A 19,772-nucleotide genomic window follows, 5' to 3' on the forward strand; every position below is an offset into this window, starting at 1 on the left:
TACATCATCTGTTTATTGCATTGTGTGCTCACCACCCAATGTCTAGTCTCTACATGGGGCCTAACTTAGAGTGCTCAAGGATGTGGCCCTCAGTCAAGACCAGTCACTCAACATACTAATTCAGGACTAAGATGCTGTCCTTAGATCTTCCCAATGTGGTCGTGATAAGTTAGGGTTAGAGAAATCCAAACTGCTAGACTGTGGGACATAGTTGGGAAGAAGTAGCCAGGTGACAGTCAACTTGACAAATTAATTTAAAGGTAGATATTGTTACTTAGGTTTATGGTGATTTGGGACTAAAATAAATTTCTCCAGGTCAGTCTGAAAAAGATGTGAATGGAAGCAAATGGACAGTTACCACCTTTCACACCACACCCCGCATGCCAACTTATTTAGCTGCATTTGTCATATGTGACTATGACCATGTCAACAGAACTGAAAGGGGCAAGGAGGTGAGTAAGGAAGTGTCTCCAGGTAAGGGTATCTTCGTACGGGCTGCAGAATGTTCATCCACTCTCTCTGCATCTGGGAGCATGGCTACACATCCCATCGTCCCCTCCTGGTACTCACTCCAACTTTTCCCAAGTCCTTTACAGGCTCTTAGTGTGACTTTGAGGAATGAAACATAATCCCCGCTATAGCTCTGTGGAGGGGTTTCCATGGAAGGCTACACACGAAGTCCACTCAAGGCAAGTTCAGAGCCCCCTCTTCCCAGGCTGTTGCTGCCTTTCAAAGGACAAGGGAGAACAGGGAGAACTGACGTACTAGCGCCTTGAAGCTCAGGTTTGCCTGTTGTTTACCTCCCTATAACTCAGCCTGGAAGCTGGTGATACTCAGTGTGGCACGAGCATGACCCAGCTGGGAACGGTGCTGTGGCTGAGATGGAACGTGCAGGTTAAATACCGTCCCTGCTGAGAAGCAGGGCTGCTGGCTTCCTCAGCTCTGCAGCTCATAACACTTCCCCAAATTTGTATAAAATAGGTGCTCTGTCCTGAGATACCTAGTTTTCTCCCAATGATATCCTCATTACATAATAATCCTTGCGGGAAGTACCCAATACTTTGTATACTGGTTCACTCTCTATGCTAGAGTGTGGAGGCAGGTAAGGCCACTGCTGTAGTCCTGGTTCTCTCTGGTCAGACTGACTTCATTGGGCTGAGAAAGATCCGGCCCTCCAGCTGGCTGGGGCTCGCCCTTGGGCTCCTGCTTTGTCTCCTGCTTGTGGAGACGAGGAAGCTGTAGATGAGCCGAGTCTGTCATCAGGGGGAGAATCACTCATAGTTACTCCTTTTGCACTCCCAACTAATGATGAATTGGAAATACCGTGCTGGATGCAAACAGCGGCTCGTTATCTCCCTCAGCTCTTGGCGCCAGCCTGATTTTCTGGATTGACTAATCACTGGTAAATCCTTGATGTTCACAGAGATAACATTGGCCACGTCCAACCTTCATGACATCTATATTCATCAATATACTCAGGCACGATATGAAAGCACACGCTTTGTGTCTGACATGAAGGAGTGGGCTCCAGAGCACACGAGCGACCCAAAGCGCTCTGTCAGCATCCACATCTCAAGTGGCTTGTTGCTCTCAATGCTACTGCGCAGTGAACGAGTCTCAGAAAAGCATCAAATCTGTTTCTTAATGAAAGATTCCCCCTAAAAGAAAGCCAGCTGCTATAGAAGCAAAGAGGAAATGCCGAAGAAAGTAATGTTGTAGGCCAGAAAGTTGAAATTTGGGATGAGTTTATCAGTGGAATGTTGCATTTGGCTAAGGCTCAGTGCTACAATGAAGGAGTCCTGTATACTCTACAGGAGAACTAGAATGTACCCTTGGAATAATGCCGAGATTGTATAAAAGTTACTCATCAAGTAGGAGAAAACAGTGAAATTGAAAATGTGATTAATGTGTGGCATGAGGATAAACATAGGAAACACAGAATTAAGGTTGGAGATAACGTATTTTAAGTAGAATTTAGCACACATGGGTATGCGCAAAGACCTTCCTCTCTCTTAGATGCTGAGGTTGGCTGTGTATCCGGAGGGCCACACAAGAACACATTGGTGGACTAGCTATGGTTTTGAAGGAACTTTATGGCTCCATCTCCAAGTGCTCCTTGCTGCTCTACCGGGGCCACTCACCCCTCGCACCCAGATAGAAATCTCCATTATTTGCCTGTCTTTTGGCTTATGGAATGGTAGTTTATGGGAGGAGCTTTATAAACTAAAAATTAACATAGAGACTTTAATTGTTATTGCCATTATTTTCCAAATAATTAAATGAATTAAAATGCATTCATTATCTTGAATATCTTTGTACGGGCTGCAGAGTGTTCATCCACTCTCTCTGCATCTGGGAGCATGGCTACACATCCCATCGTCCCCTCCTGGTACTCACTCCAACTTTTCCCAAGTCCTTTACAAGCTCTTAGTGTGACTTTGAGGAATGAAACATAATCCCCACTATGGGGAGAGGAGATTGTTCTTTTCACTCAGCAGTGTGTGCTTTGGGTTAGTAGTCTTTCTGTTGATGCAAAAGTTAGAACTAGAGTTGGGGAGGGTAAGTTTATTGTAGAAGTAGGGCTGAGTCCTGGGCCCATTTTCCTGAGGGTAATGAGACCTCGGCAGCAAGGGGGAGGTTGGAAGAAGTCAGGGGATCAGTGCAGAAGGCTTCAAAAGCAGGTGGTTACATGCTGTGAAAGGGGAGCATTCCTGAAGATCTTACATAATTCAAAATGTGCGTGCTTCAAGACACATTTTTCTAGCAGAAATTAAAGCAAAGTAAAGTAAATGTGTTCTTGAAGGGCAGTAATCTGCAAATATTGTTATGCTGTTTTTCATTTACTTAGCATTTTCCCTAATGTTTTGCAGAGAGATCTTTCTCAAATTAACTGTACTCACATCAGGACAATTATTTTAATTCCCTTTCCTTTTCGTTTCAGGGTTATTGAGTTTCACACATGTTCTTTAACATTAACACTAGCAACTCCATTAAAAAGTGCTTAGATGACATTGTTTTGGGGTATAAAATAATTTCATATAATTAAAATAATAATGAATGTTAAAACAACAGTAGTCACCAAAATTATGCAAATAAATTCCAAGTGCCCAAACAACATGGTTACATTAAACTAATAAAACATGGCAGGGATTTCTTTTTACCTACTATATATATAAACAGAGAATATAATTTACTTGCTTCAACAACTATAAAATCATAAAACTTTTGATGAACTCTTTAAAATCAGGGAAATTAACTGTATTCTAAGTTTTGAAAGTAAGATGGGACTATTAATGTTTTCATTAACAAACCATTTTAAGTTGGCACGATTCAAATTTGTTTAATGTTTACCATACTGTATAACCCTTACTAACCACACAATTCTTTTTTGGGACATTGGAAATATGTCTAGAACCAGGAAATAAGGGCCCAAGGTGCCCATTTACTCTCTAACATAGAAGCTACATTTTCCGTGGGGGTAGGCACAGATTATTTTGGGGTGACAATAGTTATACATGTTATTGCAAAAGACTGAAATAACACACTTTTTGGGGGAGCCACTGTTCACAACTCAGAGAAGAGCCTTCTGGGCTTTTCTCAGCGTGCATATGCATTTAAATGTTTTGTTATGTAGCTTCTTGTGAAACAGTGTGACTTTGGCTCTAGAGTCTAGAGCAGCGGTTCTCAACCTTCCTAATGCCGCGACCCTTTAATACAGTTCCTCATGTTGTGGTGACCCCCAACCATAAAATTATTTTCGTTGCTACTTCATAACTGTAATTTTGCTACTGTTATGAATCGTAATGTAAATATCTGATATGCAGGATGTATTTAGGCGACCCCTGTGAAAGGGTCATTCGACTGCCAAAGGGGTCGCGACCCACAGGTTGAGAACCGCTGGTCTAGAGTATCAGGGAATTGGAGCAAGCAGGCTTCCACTTTCCAATACTGCTTTTTCTCATCACTGCTCAATTGTTTTTATGTAGATACGCATCTGGGCTCGGAAAGACGCCATTGCAAATGGAAATGCAGACTTTGCTTTGAACATCACAGGCCCCATCTTCTCTTTTCTGGAAGATTTATTTAATATTAGTTACCCTCTTCCAAAAACAGGTGAGTCATCTGCCCTTCCAATGCAGTTGTTTTCCTTTTATGGGGCCCTGGGATGAGGTTGTATCCAGATGAGCCTCCAAGGACTCACTGTCACCATTTAGCTGCTGTTTTGGGGTTAGTTTCATCCCCTCCTGAAAACATGCAGGCCTGTCTGCTCTTCCTTCATGTGGTGCCCTGTGCCCAGCAGGTTTTCAAGGAGCCCTCAGGCTTCGGATCCCTCGCTAGCAGCCTCACATCATCCAGACCCTGCCTTCTCTCTTGCATCCAGTACTTTCCTCTCATAATGCAAGTGTGCAATGCAATGCTCTGGATTCTTTTAGCAGGCCTGCATGAGTCACTCAGTTCCCTTTAGTAAGGTTTTGTTGGTTTAAAAAATATTCTTTAGTTTTGAGTCATTGGATTAGGATTTAAGAGTCCCATCTGTGAATTTTTGCTATATAAAATTGGAATCATGTGTGAATATAATATGATTCTTGAGGAAATATGTAAACATTTTATCTCTCATAGATCTATACAGTATGTCCTTAAAGAGCCACTCAGCTTAGAAAGTTGTTCAATGTTTTTTTTCTCTCTCTCTCTCTAAAGTGAGGGTATCATGTAAATGTATGTTGTTCCTTTGTCATGCATTGGTGGTGGGATGGGAGCGGGTGAAGGAAAGGGAAGGTTAGAAGAATGAGAAACTTAGGCTAAGGCAACTAAGTTTGACCCAAGATAATAGAGCATTACCTGTGGAGGCTATGAAATGACCTGGGTACACACTTTACTACACACTGTCAACTTCAACCTTGGATAAGGCCAACTTAAATTATTGAATTTAGCACAGCATAGAACATTCACTGGACAGATGTAGCACAGATTGTACGAATGAGATTTCTTCTAGTAGCAAAAGAAAAGAAAAAAAACTTTTATTGTTCTTCTAGTTACAAAAGTAATAAATGATAACACTGTAGAAAATTTGGAAAAATAGGGGAAAGCACACACACATAAAAGAGAAGAAAAATCTCCTGCAATGCTGCCACACAGATATAACCATGGCCGAAATTTGGGTATGTCCCATTGCCTGTCAGTCTGGATCTCTGTCTTTCTCTGTTTGCTTCTTTGTTTTTTAACAAAATATATTGACATGATCCAGATAATTAAATATTCTATTTTATTGTATTTAAAATATGTTTATTATTGATTTCAGAGAGAGAAAGGGAGAAGGAGTGAGAGATAGAAACATTAACTATGAGGAGTATCATGGATTGGGTGTCTCCTGCATGTCCCCTGCTGGGGATTGAGTCCACAACCCTGGCATATACACTGCCTGGAAATCAAACTGTGACCTCCTGGTTCATGGGTCAATGCTCAACCACTGAGCCACACCAGCCAGGCTATTATTTATTGTCATTTTAAAGACATAGAATACCTACATATTCAACTTGACAAACTACTTTATTTACTCCTCAGTGGTTGAATATTTGGACTGCTTCTACCACTTTGGGGGACTGATTTCAGGACACTACAGAAAACCCTTGTAAGAAAATGTTTACAAATATATGGGATATTTGCCTTAGTATAGATTCCAAAAGTTGAATGATTTAGTCAAAAGGTAGGAACATTTCTAAAGATTATGAAGCATTTTGCTGGATTGCTTCCAAAAGACACCTCACCAGCAGGCCATGTGCCAGTTTTCCTATAACTAATTATTAATACTAATGCTAACCAGTACTAATTAGTAAGCTTCTCATACATTTAAAAGATTAAGTTATACCATTATTTTAATCTTTGTTTTTGATAAGTAAAGAAGTTGAACATTTTAGTAAGATTTTTGGCTGTTTGAATTATTTCTTTAGTGAATTATTCATATATTTTTTTAATTTGTCAGAATTATTTACTAAAAATATATTGTCTGGTTGTGATATATACTTTTCCCAGTTTGTGGTTTGCCTTTCAAATTTGTTTATGGTGTCTTTTAGTGAACTAAATGTTTAATTTTAAATAGACTTTATTTTTTAGAGAGTTCCCATATACCATATGTAGAATTTTTAGACTGGCTTCCTTTACTTAGTGATATACATTTACGATTTCTCCATGACTTCCCATAGCTTGATAGATCATTTCTTTTTATAACTGAATAATACACTAGTGTATGGATGTCCAAGTTTGTTTATCCATTGGCCTTTGAAGGACATCTTGGTTGCTTCCCATTTTGGGCAATAAAGAGGCAATAAACATGTGATTGCAAGTTTTTGTATGGGCATAAATCTTCAACTAGGGGGGTAAATACCTAGAAGCTCAGTTGCTAGACTGTATGGTCAGCCTATATTAAGCTTTATCAGAAATCACCAAACTTTCTTCCAAAGTGACTGTACCATTTTGCATACCCACCAGCAATAATGAGAGTTTCTGTTGTTCCAAATCTTCTCCAACATTTGGTGGTGTGTTTTGGATTTTAGCCATCCTAATAGGTGTGTAGTGGTATCTTGTTGTTTCTGTTTTATTATTGTTTTAATTTACAATTTCCTAATGACATATGATGTAGAACTTCTTTTCATATGCTTATTTTTCATCGGTATATATTCTTTTATTTTTTAAATATATTTTATTGATTTTTTACAGAGAGGAAGGGAGAGGGATAGAGAGTTAGAAACATCGATGAGAGAGAAACATCAATCAGCTGCCTCCTGCACACTCCCTACTGGGTATGTGCCTGCAACCAAGGTACATGCCCTTGACCGGAATCGAACCTGGGACCCTTGAGTCCGCAGGCCGATGCTCTATCCACTGAGCCAAACCGGTTAAGGCAAGTATATATTCTTTAGTGGCATGTCTGTTTTGATCTTTTGCCAAATTTATAAAGTTATTTATTTGCTTATTGTTGACTTTTAAGAGATCTTTGTATATTTTGGATATAAGTCCTTCATTAAAAGTATTTGGTTTTTATATAATAAAAACAATTTATTTTCTAGCTTCTGTCTTTGGTATTTGTCTTTAAAGTCTACTCTCAGATTATACATATTTACTTGTATTTTTTCAGTATTTATATGATTTAACTTTGAGATATTTATAACTGGAAATCTCAAATTTTTTGAAAGAATGATTCTATTGTTTCCTCCATTGAATTCCATTCAGATATGATTGCCTTGCCTACTTTTGACAACCGTGCAATGGAAAATTGGGGATTACTGATATTTGATGAGTCGTTATTGTTGCTGAAACCAGATGAGCAACTAACAGAAAAAAAGACGGTGATCTCCCACATTGTCTCCCACGAGATTGGGCATCAGGCACGTGGTAAAATGTTTTCTCTTATTTCACATGAAGATGTTTCCCAGCTGCTCTACCAAAAATAGCAAAAAACAAAGTAAAAAAAGAAAAACAACAACACCTGCCATACACCAAATTTTTAAAAAATTAATTCAAAAAATGGGACAATGAGAGCCTTGGCCAGTATGGGTCAGTTGGTTGGATTGCAGCCTATCCCTGGTAGTGGGCATGCAGAAGGCATTCAATCGATGTCTCACTCTCACATAGATGTTTCTCTCTCCCTTTTCCTTCCCCTCTTTCTAAAAAAGAAAATATTTAAAAAATAAAATGGGAGCCATGGCCAGTGTGGTTCAGTTGGTTGAATGTCTTCTCATGCAGCTAGAGGTTTGATCCCCAGTAGGGGTACATATCTGGGTTGTGGACTCATCCCCAGTAGGACGCATGCAGGAGGCAGCTGATCAATGTTTCTCTCTCCTTCTCTCCCTTCTGCCCTCTCCAATATATATATATAATGAGAAAAACAAGGGAGGCTCTATGTAATCACATCCTGAGTAGATCTGAACAGTTGTTGATGGATCACAGTGATGAGACCTTTCAGTCCATTGGAGGATTAGCTATTTACATCCAAGGATTAACTTGCTCTGAAAAGTTCCCTTCAGGAAAAATAAGCCAAGCAGAGCTATGATTATTTGTTTTCATGCCATCTCAAAGTAAGGTACATCATAAAAGGTTACGGAAAGATATCCACATTTCATCAGTAGATTGTTACAAGCTCTTTTTGGGGGTGGGGGGTGGGGGAAGAGAGGTTAAAGGAATATATACAATATATTAGTGTCAATGAGATGAGTGATAATTAATCCTCGAGCTGCATCCCCAAAACTGGTGTAAACAAAGCTCATTACATTAGAACTATATACTTTCATTTTGTGGTTAGAGAAGTTTAGTTTGATGGAAATTTGGTTTGATGGAAATTTTCATGTGCCTTTTGACCTTGACTCCATTAATACAAGCCAGTCAAGAAAGAAATAACTAAACTATGAAATTATTTTGTTACATAGATTCATAAGAAATTTTGGGAAAGTGATTTACTGGGGTTGAATAACAAACACCCTGTTACACAGTCAACACACACTTCCACAAGTTTTGATCAGTCACCCAAGGTGTCATTTTTTATTATATCCTAAGTGACACATTGTTTTGGAATACAGGCTAACTCTTAGCACATCACAGCTGTTCTAATAATTTGGTTAAATACTAGGGTGTGGATTTGTTGGTCTTGGAAATTATTGTGTTTTTCTTTCCTTATTCTATTCATCATCTGTTTGACACTTTCTTTCTATTAAGCTCAAATAGAAAATAATGATAGCGGTACCATTTTGCAGAACATGATTACTTGAGTGATTTGTACACAGCGCAGATCAAATCATACTTTTAAAACATAATAACTGCTTACAGCCAAATCCTGCTGTAGTTTATTTAGAGTATAAGATGCTGTAATTAGTAGGTATTACATGACATTTAGAACTTCTGCTTTATTTAACTTATGGGCAAAGTGGACAGTTTAAGAAATGTTACTCTGGCTTTCATTATTTTTGAACATCACATTAAAACAAAAATTGCTTTCAATCTTTGAATGTGAAATAATTATTTCAGGGAAATGAGCGCATGACTAATATTTCTTCATGTTAAAACAACATGTTTTCTGGATTCCTGTTTTATTGATAGCAAATAAAGTTTGTCTTTGATTCTACATTTAACATGCAATTTCAAGAAATATTACCTAAATTAAATTTAAGAAAACTCTTTTCTTTTCCATTTTCAAAAGTGGTTTGGAAACTTGGTTACCATGAGTTGGTGGAACAATATCTGGCTCAATGAAGGATTTGCATCTCATTTTGAGTTTGGAGTAGTTAATTACTTCAATCCTAAACTCTCAGGAGTAAGTATGTCTGTCAAATTTACTTGTAATTTTTTCTCCTACTTATAAAAGTAATGCATAGTTATTGTTGAAAATGTGTAAAATATAAGTAATACTACATTATCTGTAATACCAGAGACGATCAGTGTTATCTTTTTAATGTATTTTCTTTTTCTAGGCTTATTTATTGTAAATATTCATAAAAGTGGGAATTACACAGAAATGTATAATGCCTTTTTTAACTTCAAATGATATCAAAAGCATTTCCACAAATCATTAATTATTTTTGAAAACAAGGTTTTTAAAGGGTTGCCTAACATGTTATTATATAACCTTATAAGGTATATGTGTATAATCTTTTCCTATTATTTGATTTTAGGTTATTTTCACTTATTCCTACCTAACCTAAATTTTAAAGCAGTTGTGATCAGTGGTCTATGACTTTAATGATAAGTGATATGCTATATTATATATTTAAAATAGTACATGTAATTTCACATATAATATAGTTGATATATAATCTATATAATAAAAGCCTAAGCGACCATTATAGTGGAACGACCAGAATGACCGGTCGCTATGATGAGCACTGACCACCAGGGGGCAGATGCTCAATGCAAGAGCTGCCCCCGGTGGTCAGTGCGCTCCCACAGGGGAAGCGTCACTCAGCCAGAAGCTGGGCTTATGGCTGGCAAGCGCAGCAGCGGTGGCGGGAGCCTTTCCCGCCTCCTTGGCAGTGCTAAGGAGCAGCAAGTCAAGTGATAAGGAGCAAGCAAGCAGGCTGTAAGGAGCGAGGGATCCTGGATTGTGAGGGTGGACATCCCCCAAGGGGTCGTGGACATCTAGAGGATGCAGGCCGGTGCATGAATTTTGTGCAGCGGGCCTCTAGTATATATTATATAGCTGATGTTTATATATTATAGCTCATATTATTTTGCTGTTTTGAGTAACTGGTAATATGAAAAAAAAGGATAAATTTATGGGTATGCAATTCTGATGGTTTCAACTCTAAGTTATATTTTTGATAATTTATTTAGAGTAATTAGGTAGTGCTTTCAGGATGTCATGATAAAGCTAAATTGACTTTATTTTACTTAGATGTTTACGTGTTTAAATTTAATATCATCCTTTGACACAGACCTCACCCCTTTATAACAAACCAGAGGCCCTTTCTTCTCTTCTGGTCCTGCCTCCCGCCACCTCTCTGATGCTTAGGGCAGCTCTTCCTGCTGCTCTCTGCCAGCCTCTCCCCTCCCAAGTGGTTCCCAGGCTGGATTCTTGTCCTCGTGTCCTCTCCCCACCCCCACTCATTCAAAGAATGTATTGTTATTTGAAATGTTGATCTCCACTGGCCAGCTCCTCCTTACAGGCTAAATTTCTTCACTTTGAAGGAGTTTGTAAGAATGTATTGGTAAGCCAAAACCGGTTTGGCTCAGTGGATAGAGCGTCGGCCTGCGGACTGAAGGGTCCCGGGTTCAATTCCGGTCAAGGGCATGTGCCTGGGTTGCAGGCATATCCCCAGTGGGAGATATGCAGGAGGCAGCTGATCGATGTTTCTCTCTCATCGATGTTTCTAACTCTCTATCTCTCTCCCTTCCTCTCTGTAAAAAATTCAATAAAATATATTTTTTAAAAAAAGAATGTATTGGTAATAAAATTTGCCTTCTTTTATGAAAGGATGGTGATGGTACATAGATAATGTTTGGTTTTTGTTGATTAAAAAGTTGGTAGTGCCCTAGCTGGTTTGGCTCAGCGGGTGGAGCGTTGGCCTGCAGACTAAAGGGTCCCGGGTTCAATTCTGGTCAAGGGCACATGCTGAGGTTGCGGACTCGATCCCCAGTAGGGGGCGTGCAGGAGGCAGCCAATCAATGATTCTCTCTCCTCATTGATGTTTCTATCTCTCTTTCCCCTCTCCCTTCCTCTCTGAAATCAATAAAAAAATATATTTTTTAAAAGATGGTAGAATAAAAAGTTGACAAACCTGTCTTAGCCCTACAGACTTAAAAAAAACTTTTTTGCATCTGTTTGTGAAATCATGGTTTCTGGGAAGCACTGATATAGCAACCTCTGAATGTCCCAGTTCCATGCACCTACTCTCCCCTTTTCAGATATCCTATAAAATGTCCACAACCCTGCAGTCCAGCTGCTCTGTGGTGCCTCTGTTCTTTCTCCCTGGATTGGACATTATTATATAGTTCAGCAGGAAGAAGTATCAAAAGGTTAACTGACTTTCCAAGTTCATTTTCCTGATTGGGACAGAACTGTGATTATAACCCAGTTGTCTGGATCTAGTCGAATGACTAGGGTAATGATGAGAGTGACAACAGTAATATGGTCTTTGCCATTAACTGAGCACTTTGGACTTAAGTGCCAGGTACTGTGAATTCTATACACACATCATCTAAATCCTCAAAACAATCATCTGAATGTAGTTGTTATTTTTTCTATTTTATAGTTAAGGAAACAGGCATGGAAGCATTAAGTGCAAGGTTTCAGAGTTATTAAATATCAAAGGTGAGATGCAATTCCAAATTCTCTGACTGCAAAGCCCATGCCTTTAACCACCGTGCTCTGCAGAGAAAGCACCCGGGAGTGTTCTTGCTCTCAAGGAGCCAGTGTGTGTGTGTGTGTGTGTGTGTGTGTGTGTGTGTTTATATGACTCTTTTCATATATATAAACTTTATATACATGTAGTAAATCTTAGTTTTCTTCAAAAGCCCTATCCATATACTCTAAACCTCTATGCTTAGAGTCAATAAAGAAGTTCCATTCCCAAAAAATAATTAGATTTACTCTCTATGTTCTTTTTAAATTTTATTTTCAATAACAGTTTACATGCAACATTATTTTTATTAATTTCAGATGTGCAGCATAGTGGTTATACAGTCATATACTTTACAAAGTGTTCTCTTCCAATTTTCTCAGTACCCACCTGGTACCATATATAGTTACAATATTATTACAATACTAGAGGCCCAGTGCACAAAATTTGTGCACTTAGGCGGGGGGTCCTCAGCCTGGCCTGCACCCTCTCGCAGTCTGGGAGCCCTTGGAGGATGTCCAACTGCCGGGTTAGGCCCACTTTCCATCAGTCAGACATCCTGAGCACCGCCCAGCTTCTGGTTGAGCGCATTGGCCACCAGGGGGCAGCTCCTGTGTTGAGTGTCTGCCCTCTGGTGATCAGTGTGTATCATAGCAACTGATCATTCTGCCCTTCAGTCGATTTGCATATTAGCCTTTTATTATATAGGATTATTGACTCTATTCCCTATGCTGCGCTTTACATCCCTGTGACTGTCTTGTAACTACCAATTTGTGCTTCTTAATCCCTTCACCTTTTTCACCCAGCCCTCTAACTCCATCCCCTGTGGCAAACATCAGTCAGTTCTCTGTTTCTATGACTGTTTCAGTTTTGCTCATTAGTTTATTTTGTCACTTAGATTCCACATATAAGTGAAACCATCTGGTATTAGTCTTTCTCTGACTTACGTATTTCACTTAGTATAATACCCTCTAGGTTCATCTATGTTGTCACAGATGGTAAGATATCATTCTTTCTTTATGACCTGGTAATATTCCATTGTGTATATGTACCACTTGTCTATTGATGGACACTTGGGTTGCTTCCATATCTTGACTATTGCAATGAACATAGGGATATATATATTCCTTTAAATTAGTATTTTGGGTTTCTTTGGATATATTCCCAGAAGTGGAATTGCTGGGTCATAAGGCAGTTCCATTTTTAATTTTTTAAAAAACCCTCCATAATATTTTGCATAGTGGCTGCACCAATTTACATTCTCACCAAAATGCACAAGGTTTCCCTTTTCTCCACATCCTCACCAACACTTGTTGTTTGTTGATTTACTGATGATAGCCATTCTGACAGGTGTGGAGTGGTATCTCATTGTGGTTTTAATTTGCATTTCTTTGATGATTAGTGTTGTTGAGCATCTTTACATATGTCTATTAGCTATCTGTATACCCTCTTTGGTGAAATGTCTATTCAGGTTTTCTGCCCATTTTTAAAATTTTACCCTGTTCAGTACCTCTTAATGCAACTAAAATGGCTAAGGTATTGTCATATCTGGGAAACTTGATGAAAACATATTACTGGTGTTTTTGAAACTTAGATGGTAAGATTAGCTCTTTTTGTATCATTTAGTTATTTTTTTCATCATTGGTTCTTAATTACTCTTTTCTGAGTCTACATTTCTCAATTATTGTGCAGCAGAGTGAATACAATCCTTGCTAGAAGAGCATCAGATCCTGGCACTTGAGAAAATTAGCATAAGCTTTGAAAAAAATTTTTTTAAGCTTAAGGCCTTATTTCAATAATCTTTGAGAGATCATGGACTTTTAATCTAGTCATTAGATTGAAACTGAGAAGGAAAATCAGAGGACCATATGCAGATGCAGAACTCTTGAGTGTTAAATTAATAAAACCTATACTTAATGAATAAGATCAGACTTATGTAGATGTCGCCCCTAAATTTTTGTGACTCAAAGTGTGATTCTCAAATTAGCAATGTCAGCGGCATCTGGTTAAAATATAGGCCTCACCCCAGACCAATTGACAAAATCCCCAGGTGATCTTTATTGACATTAAAGATTGTCTTTATTGTGATACATTGCCCTAAATGGTAGGCTTTCTCAGAGTTTGATAAGAGCCTAATCAATGGTATTAATAAATCTAAAAATACTGTGCTAATGGGAGAATGATGATTGGAACATAGGCTAATGGAAGTGGGGCAGAATTTGAAAGTTTATCTGACACTGACCAGGGGTGAGAGAGTCAATATGGGACCCCCAAAAGAGGCTCCATGTGGATTATCAGGGGCTCTCCAGGGTATGCTATTCCTGCAACTTCTCCATTGTTCCTTCTTTGGCTCATCCACCTCATGCACCTCTTGGCTATACTTTGGTTATCCTTTCAGCTTTTCTTCAGAAAGAAATGGCCCTTGTCATGGGTCAGAGAGATTTAGTCTTTTATAGAGTTCTGTACTTCTTATTAAAATATAACAAATTGCCTTCTTATAATGTATAAGTTATATATAAACTTTTATATCCAATCTGTTACTTCCAGTTACAAATTATTATATCAGCATTCATTTGAATTTATAAATATGGCATGCTTTTGGTTTATGAATGCCATGAAAGAGATACTGATTGATCTTAAGGGTTTGCTATTAGTAATTAGATTAATATTAGATTTTAATAATTCTCTATAAAATTCTAGAGGATTAAAACCACCAAGAGATACTATTCTCCCCCCCAAAGGTATATGGAGCTCTTGTAATTGATTTTTTTAAAATTGAAATAAAGAAAGACACCGAATGGGAAGGAAAGTATCCTAGAATTTTATTACTCATGGAATTCTTGCTTATTTGGCATATTGTAGCTCATGGAGCACTTCTCAATTATTGTTTTTCTTTTCTTCAATGTCAGTTTTTTAAAGTATTTTGGGAACATTGAACTTTGTGTTTCTGTGACACCTCAGAACTTAATGTGGCTCAATCGTTTCCTTTTAGAATGAAGTGTTTTTTTCTAACCTTCTACATGATGTTCTCAGAGAAGATCACTCCCTGGTGTCTCGAGCTGTATCCATGAAGGTGGAAAATTTCACAGAAATTAATGAAATAAGTGAGCTCTTTGACATATTTACTTACAATAAGGTAAAATCAGTCATATATTTCCTTTTGTTCTGAACTCTTGCAGAAAGTTGCATAAAATAGATTCCAAGGTTCATAAGCTAATATGCTATTGTACAACTTTTGATACAAATAACCCTAATTTTATTCAGTAGATAGATTTCAGAAAATGTGGTTAAATCAATTATTATCTGGTAAATATTAATCAAGCACATCTTAGGTGCTTAGTACCATCTACCATTATGAATAGACTTAGACACTTAGACCTAGACACTTCTATTTGGTACAAATTTATTTTTGCCATATATATATATATATATATATATATAAATTTAAAGCATTTTGTGTACCCTGAACTTTTTATATGTAGGGCATTAGTTCACCTTGTACCTATTAATTAGTGACAGTCTACTATTTTATTATTTAGAATAACTGAAGTTATTCAGCTAAAGTGCACAATGCAGTCAGGAGCACAGCCCAGCATAATGCTTGTTGAAATGGAATGTGTCAGTATTTAGATATTGAATTTTGTTCAAATCATGGACAACTTCTTATGTCTTAGGGAGCGTCTATGGTCCGGATGCTTTCTAGTTTCCTGAGTGAGAATTTATTTATCAGCGCACTTAAGGTAAGTTTACAAAATGTTACCTGGAAGGCAATAAATGTAAATTGCTTTAGGATGTGATTTATTCTAACCTTAACTTTTCTATTTTTACAGTCATATTTGGAGACATTTTCTTACTCGAATGCTAAGCAAGATGATCTCTGGAGGCATTTTCAAATGGTATTGGCCTACTTCCTGACATGTTTTTGCTGAGTTGTTCTGTATGATAGAGTTCAACAAGATGGGGCAGCCAGGCTTATATGGCAATGCCACAGGAAAACAGTTTTACCTTGTTTGGGAAACTCCCTTAAGTCGGGCTGTTTCTTTAGTCTCCAATACTGTATTCCCAGTGCCCAGAACAGAGCCTGCACATATTACGTCTAAAAATATATGTTTAGTGAGTGAATGAGTGAATAAACTAAGGAACCATTCAGGTATAGCGTTGAAGGGAGTTCTGAATTTGGCCCGGTATATCACCCACTGGGAATTACTATATAGAATAGCTATGTCGTTTCTTTTAGGAGATTGCTACCTCAAAAGATTTTGAAGATAAATACCTGCTTTTCTGATGTTTTTTTTTTAAAACAGGCCATAGATGACCAGAATAAAATTGTTTTGCCAGCAACAGTAAAAAGTATAATGGACAGTTGGACCTACCAGAGTGGTTTTCCAGTTATCACCTTAAATGTATCTACTGGCGTCATGAAACAGGAGCCATTTTATCTTGGAAAGGTTAAAAATCAGACTCTTCCAACCCACAAGTAGGTCGATTTGCTCCTCTGTCTCTTCCTTCCTTGGGTTGAGTTCTGATCGAATGGAAACCAGCCTGTGGGTGAGGAAGCATAACCCCTGCTGGCTACACCTTTTCGCAGAGTGACTCTGGGACGGTGACTTGGGACTCCGTGTAGGACGTTCCTGAGGTGCTAGGATAAGGGAGAGCTCCCGATGTCCTGAGCCAGGCCAGGGACCTGCTTTTAAGGTTTCAAGGCAGTGCTTCTCCTCAACACCATTGACCAAAGCTTTGGGTGTTATGTATTTCTTTTTTGTCCTTCAGACAGAAATAACAAATTACTCAGGATTCTGGGTGACAGGCAATACGCTAGAGCCATAGATGACCTCATGCTAGTTAAGAGAAACGGATATCGTGTTGCAAGGTCATCTTCTTTTCTCTAGAAACAGTACCAAATGGTAACTATGTCTGAGGAATAGTTTTGTGCATGTCCACACATGCATGTCTATGTGTATTTGTACCCCTACCTATAGCATTAGAATTATGGGCTTTCAATACTGTTAGACCTGGGTTCAAATAGGAACTCCACCAAACTTCAAATCTTAGGAAAGTCTTATTTCTCTGAGTTTTAATTGGCTTATCTATAAAATAAACATAATAGCAGGTATCCCAGTAGATTGTTGTAAAAATGAAATAATGAGTATAAAGTGGCTTAGTATTCATCATTTTCTCCTTCCCTCCTATTTCTTAATTTGTTAGATAATTTTTAACTGTTTTTCATAAAATTTTGATCCTCACATCTCATTGTAGTATTGCCATAAATGAGTAATTAATTTTCAAATACTACCACCAAACTTTTCAGGCCCTCCTACTCTTTCTTTAAAACCCCAGGGGAGAGGAACAAGAGACCTAAAGATTTCTTCTCACTGTGATATACTGTGTCTTTTGAGAAGAGTTATGCCTTAGTCATCAGGTAAAACAGAGACCCTCAGTTTAATGCCTTTGAGAACCCAGACTTGTGAGTATTTGAGCAGATTGAAAAATATTGCCCAAATTCCAAGTAGCATGTCCGTCCCTTCAGATGACTAATGTCCTCCTTGTGGTCAGCTACTTCATCCAGGTCATGTCCACAAACACGGAAAGAATGCTGGCCTTCAGGAAATATGAATGATCTGGCTGACTCATGCTGAACATTTCTCAGATGGGGAGAAAGCTTGATGCAGAAAAGTATTTTGAAATATTTGCCAAGTTTTTCTTCTTAAATTTCTCTTTACCTCTCTTGGCAAGGACGGATTTGGGTCTGTCTGCAGCATTTGAACAACCTCTGAATAGGCCAGGTGGATATAATTTACTATAAACAGGCCTTTAAAGTTTCAGATACAAGATAGTCCTAGAAGCTACCTTAAGTTTTAAGAAGTCAATCTATAACAGTGGTTCTCAACCTTCTGGCCCTTTAATTATAGTTCCTCATGTTGTGACCCAACCATAAAATTATTTTCATTGTTACTTCATAACTGTAATGTTGCTACTGTTATGAATCATACTGTAAATATCTGATATGCAGGATGGTCTTAGGCGACCCCTGTGAAAGGGTCGTTGGGCCGCCAAAGGGGTCGCGACCCACAGGTTGAGAACCACTGATCTATAAGATACAACAAGAGAGAGTAAACAAACAACTAAAGCCAAACTGGCTTGTAAAATCAATAGTGAATAATAAAAAGCAAGTCCTACATATCCAGAGGGAATGACCAATTTCTGTCTGTTATTTTATCATCTCATTTAACATTGGCTCAGTGCTTACATTCTTATGTGTGAAAATTAACTGAATTTAAAATTTTTTCTAAGTGACACATGGATTGTACCTGTTCTTTGGATGAAAAATGGAACTACACAATCTTTAGTCTGGCTAGATAAAAGCAGCAGTAAGTAACAAATTTTTTAAATATCTTCACATATATACATGCATATATATAATATAAAGGATAAAAAGTTGAAATATTTAGCTTTTGAAAAGCTATCCTGTTTAAAACTAAAGTATGATATCATTCTTGTTGAACATAGAGATTTAAAGAAAAGTTTCAAATCAAAAGCTATTAATGTGAAAAAATGTAATTATATGGTATGTATATATACATATATATGAATTCCTTTAATTTTTGTTTCATTGGATTTATTGTTTAGAATTAAGAGAATATAGTATAAACATATATTGAAATATTTTTCAAATGTACCACATCAAACATTTCACATATTTCTTTGTAGAATTATTTCCTGAAATGCAAATTTCAAATTTTGATCATGACTGGGTGATTTTAAATTTGAATATGACTGGATATTACAGAGTTAACTATGATAAATTAGGTTGGAAGAAATTAAATCAACAGCTTGAAAAAGATCATAAGGTAAGATTATTTTTATATCTTTTAAAAAATATTAGTATTGCACTCTCTAGCCTTTCAGAGTTGAGTTTTCATACGTCTGTCTGATGAGAAGAGACCTTCCCCTCATTACTTATTCTTAGGAAGGGGAGATTTTGGTTGAATGCTTTGTATTTTGGTACATGCCCTTGACCAGAATCGAACCTGGGACCTTCAGTCCGCAGGCCGACACTCTATCCACTGAGCCAAACCGGTTAGGGCGTATTTTTGAACATTAATCTCACTTTTCCACAATAATTTTACCTTTCTAGTTAAAAATAAGAATACATTTTCGTATTAACCATTAGTTTTGTGATGTTAGGCAAGTTACTTAAATGTTCTGCTTTCATTTCTTATTTTAAATGGAAATAATATTATGTATTACTTATTTATCATGAGGATTAGAGATGATGTAGGTAAACATGTACTTAAAATTTCTAAGCCCATAATAGATGTGCAGTATATGCTAGAAAATGTTAATTTTTGTAAAAATTTTATTCTCACTCTTTCTCAGAGGGGAGAATTTAATCCACAAATATCAATAATAATCCAATGTCACTTTAAATTGTGAAAGAATTATAAATCATTATGCAATATGTAAATATTAAAATGTTGGCTAGCTCTAATCAGTAAGATTTTTATTGATTGAATTTAACCAAATCTCCATCGGTGGAGATAGATGCTGGCTTATAAGTCTATAGAGTTGGCTCAGCTGTGAAATCTTGGGCACGTCATTGAGATGACATTTGTGAAACTAGAGTGTTGAACTAAAAGAAATCTTGTTGTCTCACTCTGGAAATTCTCTGAGACACATGCAGGAACCTCTCCACCAGAAGAGGCAATAAAGAACATTGGTCCAGACTTTGGATTTTTGGTCAGGTAGATTTGTGTTTATATTTATGTTCCTCATTTGCGAGGTGTGTGACCTTAGGCCTCTTATTTGGCCAGCCATGCCTCAATTTCCTTCTCTCTGTATATAAAGCTCTCACTGGTGCCAATTGCACATGTGTGTTTCCATCTGTCATTGTTGATCGTGAGTTTGGTTGACACTTCTATTATAGAGAAAGGGCGAATAGCGATATTAAAA

The 19,772-nt window shown here is 37.6% G+C and overlaps 1 protein-coding gene across 1 annotated transcript in view; it reads left to right on the top strand.

Annotated features, from left to right (window-relative positions):
* Positions 1-19,772, top strand: part of LVRN (laeverin) — a 61,341-nt gene that overhangs the window by 20,951 nt on the left and 20,618 nt on the right. Inside the window, exons 3-12 of the mRNA XM_081088740.1 lie at positions 316-452; positions 3,987-4,113; positions 7,228-7,382; positions 9,188-9,301; positions 14,815-14,958; positions 15,497-15,562; positions 15,653-15,718; positions 16,127-16,299; positions 18,114-18,190; positions 18,531-18,670. Coding sequence (XP_080944866.1) covers positions 316-452; positions 3,987-4,113; positions 7,228-7,382; positions 9,188-9,301; positions 14,815-14,958; positions 15,497-15,562; positions 15,653-15,718; positions 16,127-16,299; positions 18,114-18,190; positions 18,531-18,670 — 1,199 coding nt within the window. The remainder of the gene's footprint in view (positions 1-315; positions 453-3,986; positions 4,114-7,227; positions 7,383-9,187; positions 9,302-14,814; positions 14,959-15,496; positions 15,563-15,652; positions 15,719-16,126; positions 16,300-18,113; positions 18,191-18,530; positions 18,671-19,772) is intronic.

This window comes from Myotis nattereri (genome assembly GCF_964212035.1).
Source record: "Myotis nattereri genome assembly, chromosome: 4".
NCBI lineage: Eukaryota > Metazoa > Chordata > Mammalia > Chiroptera > Vespertilionidae > Myotis > Myotis nattereri.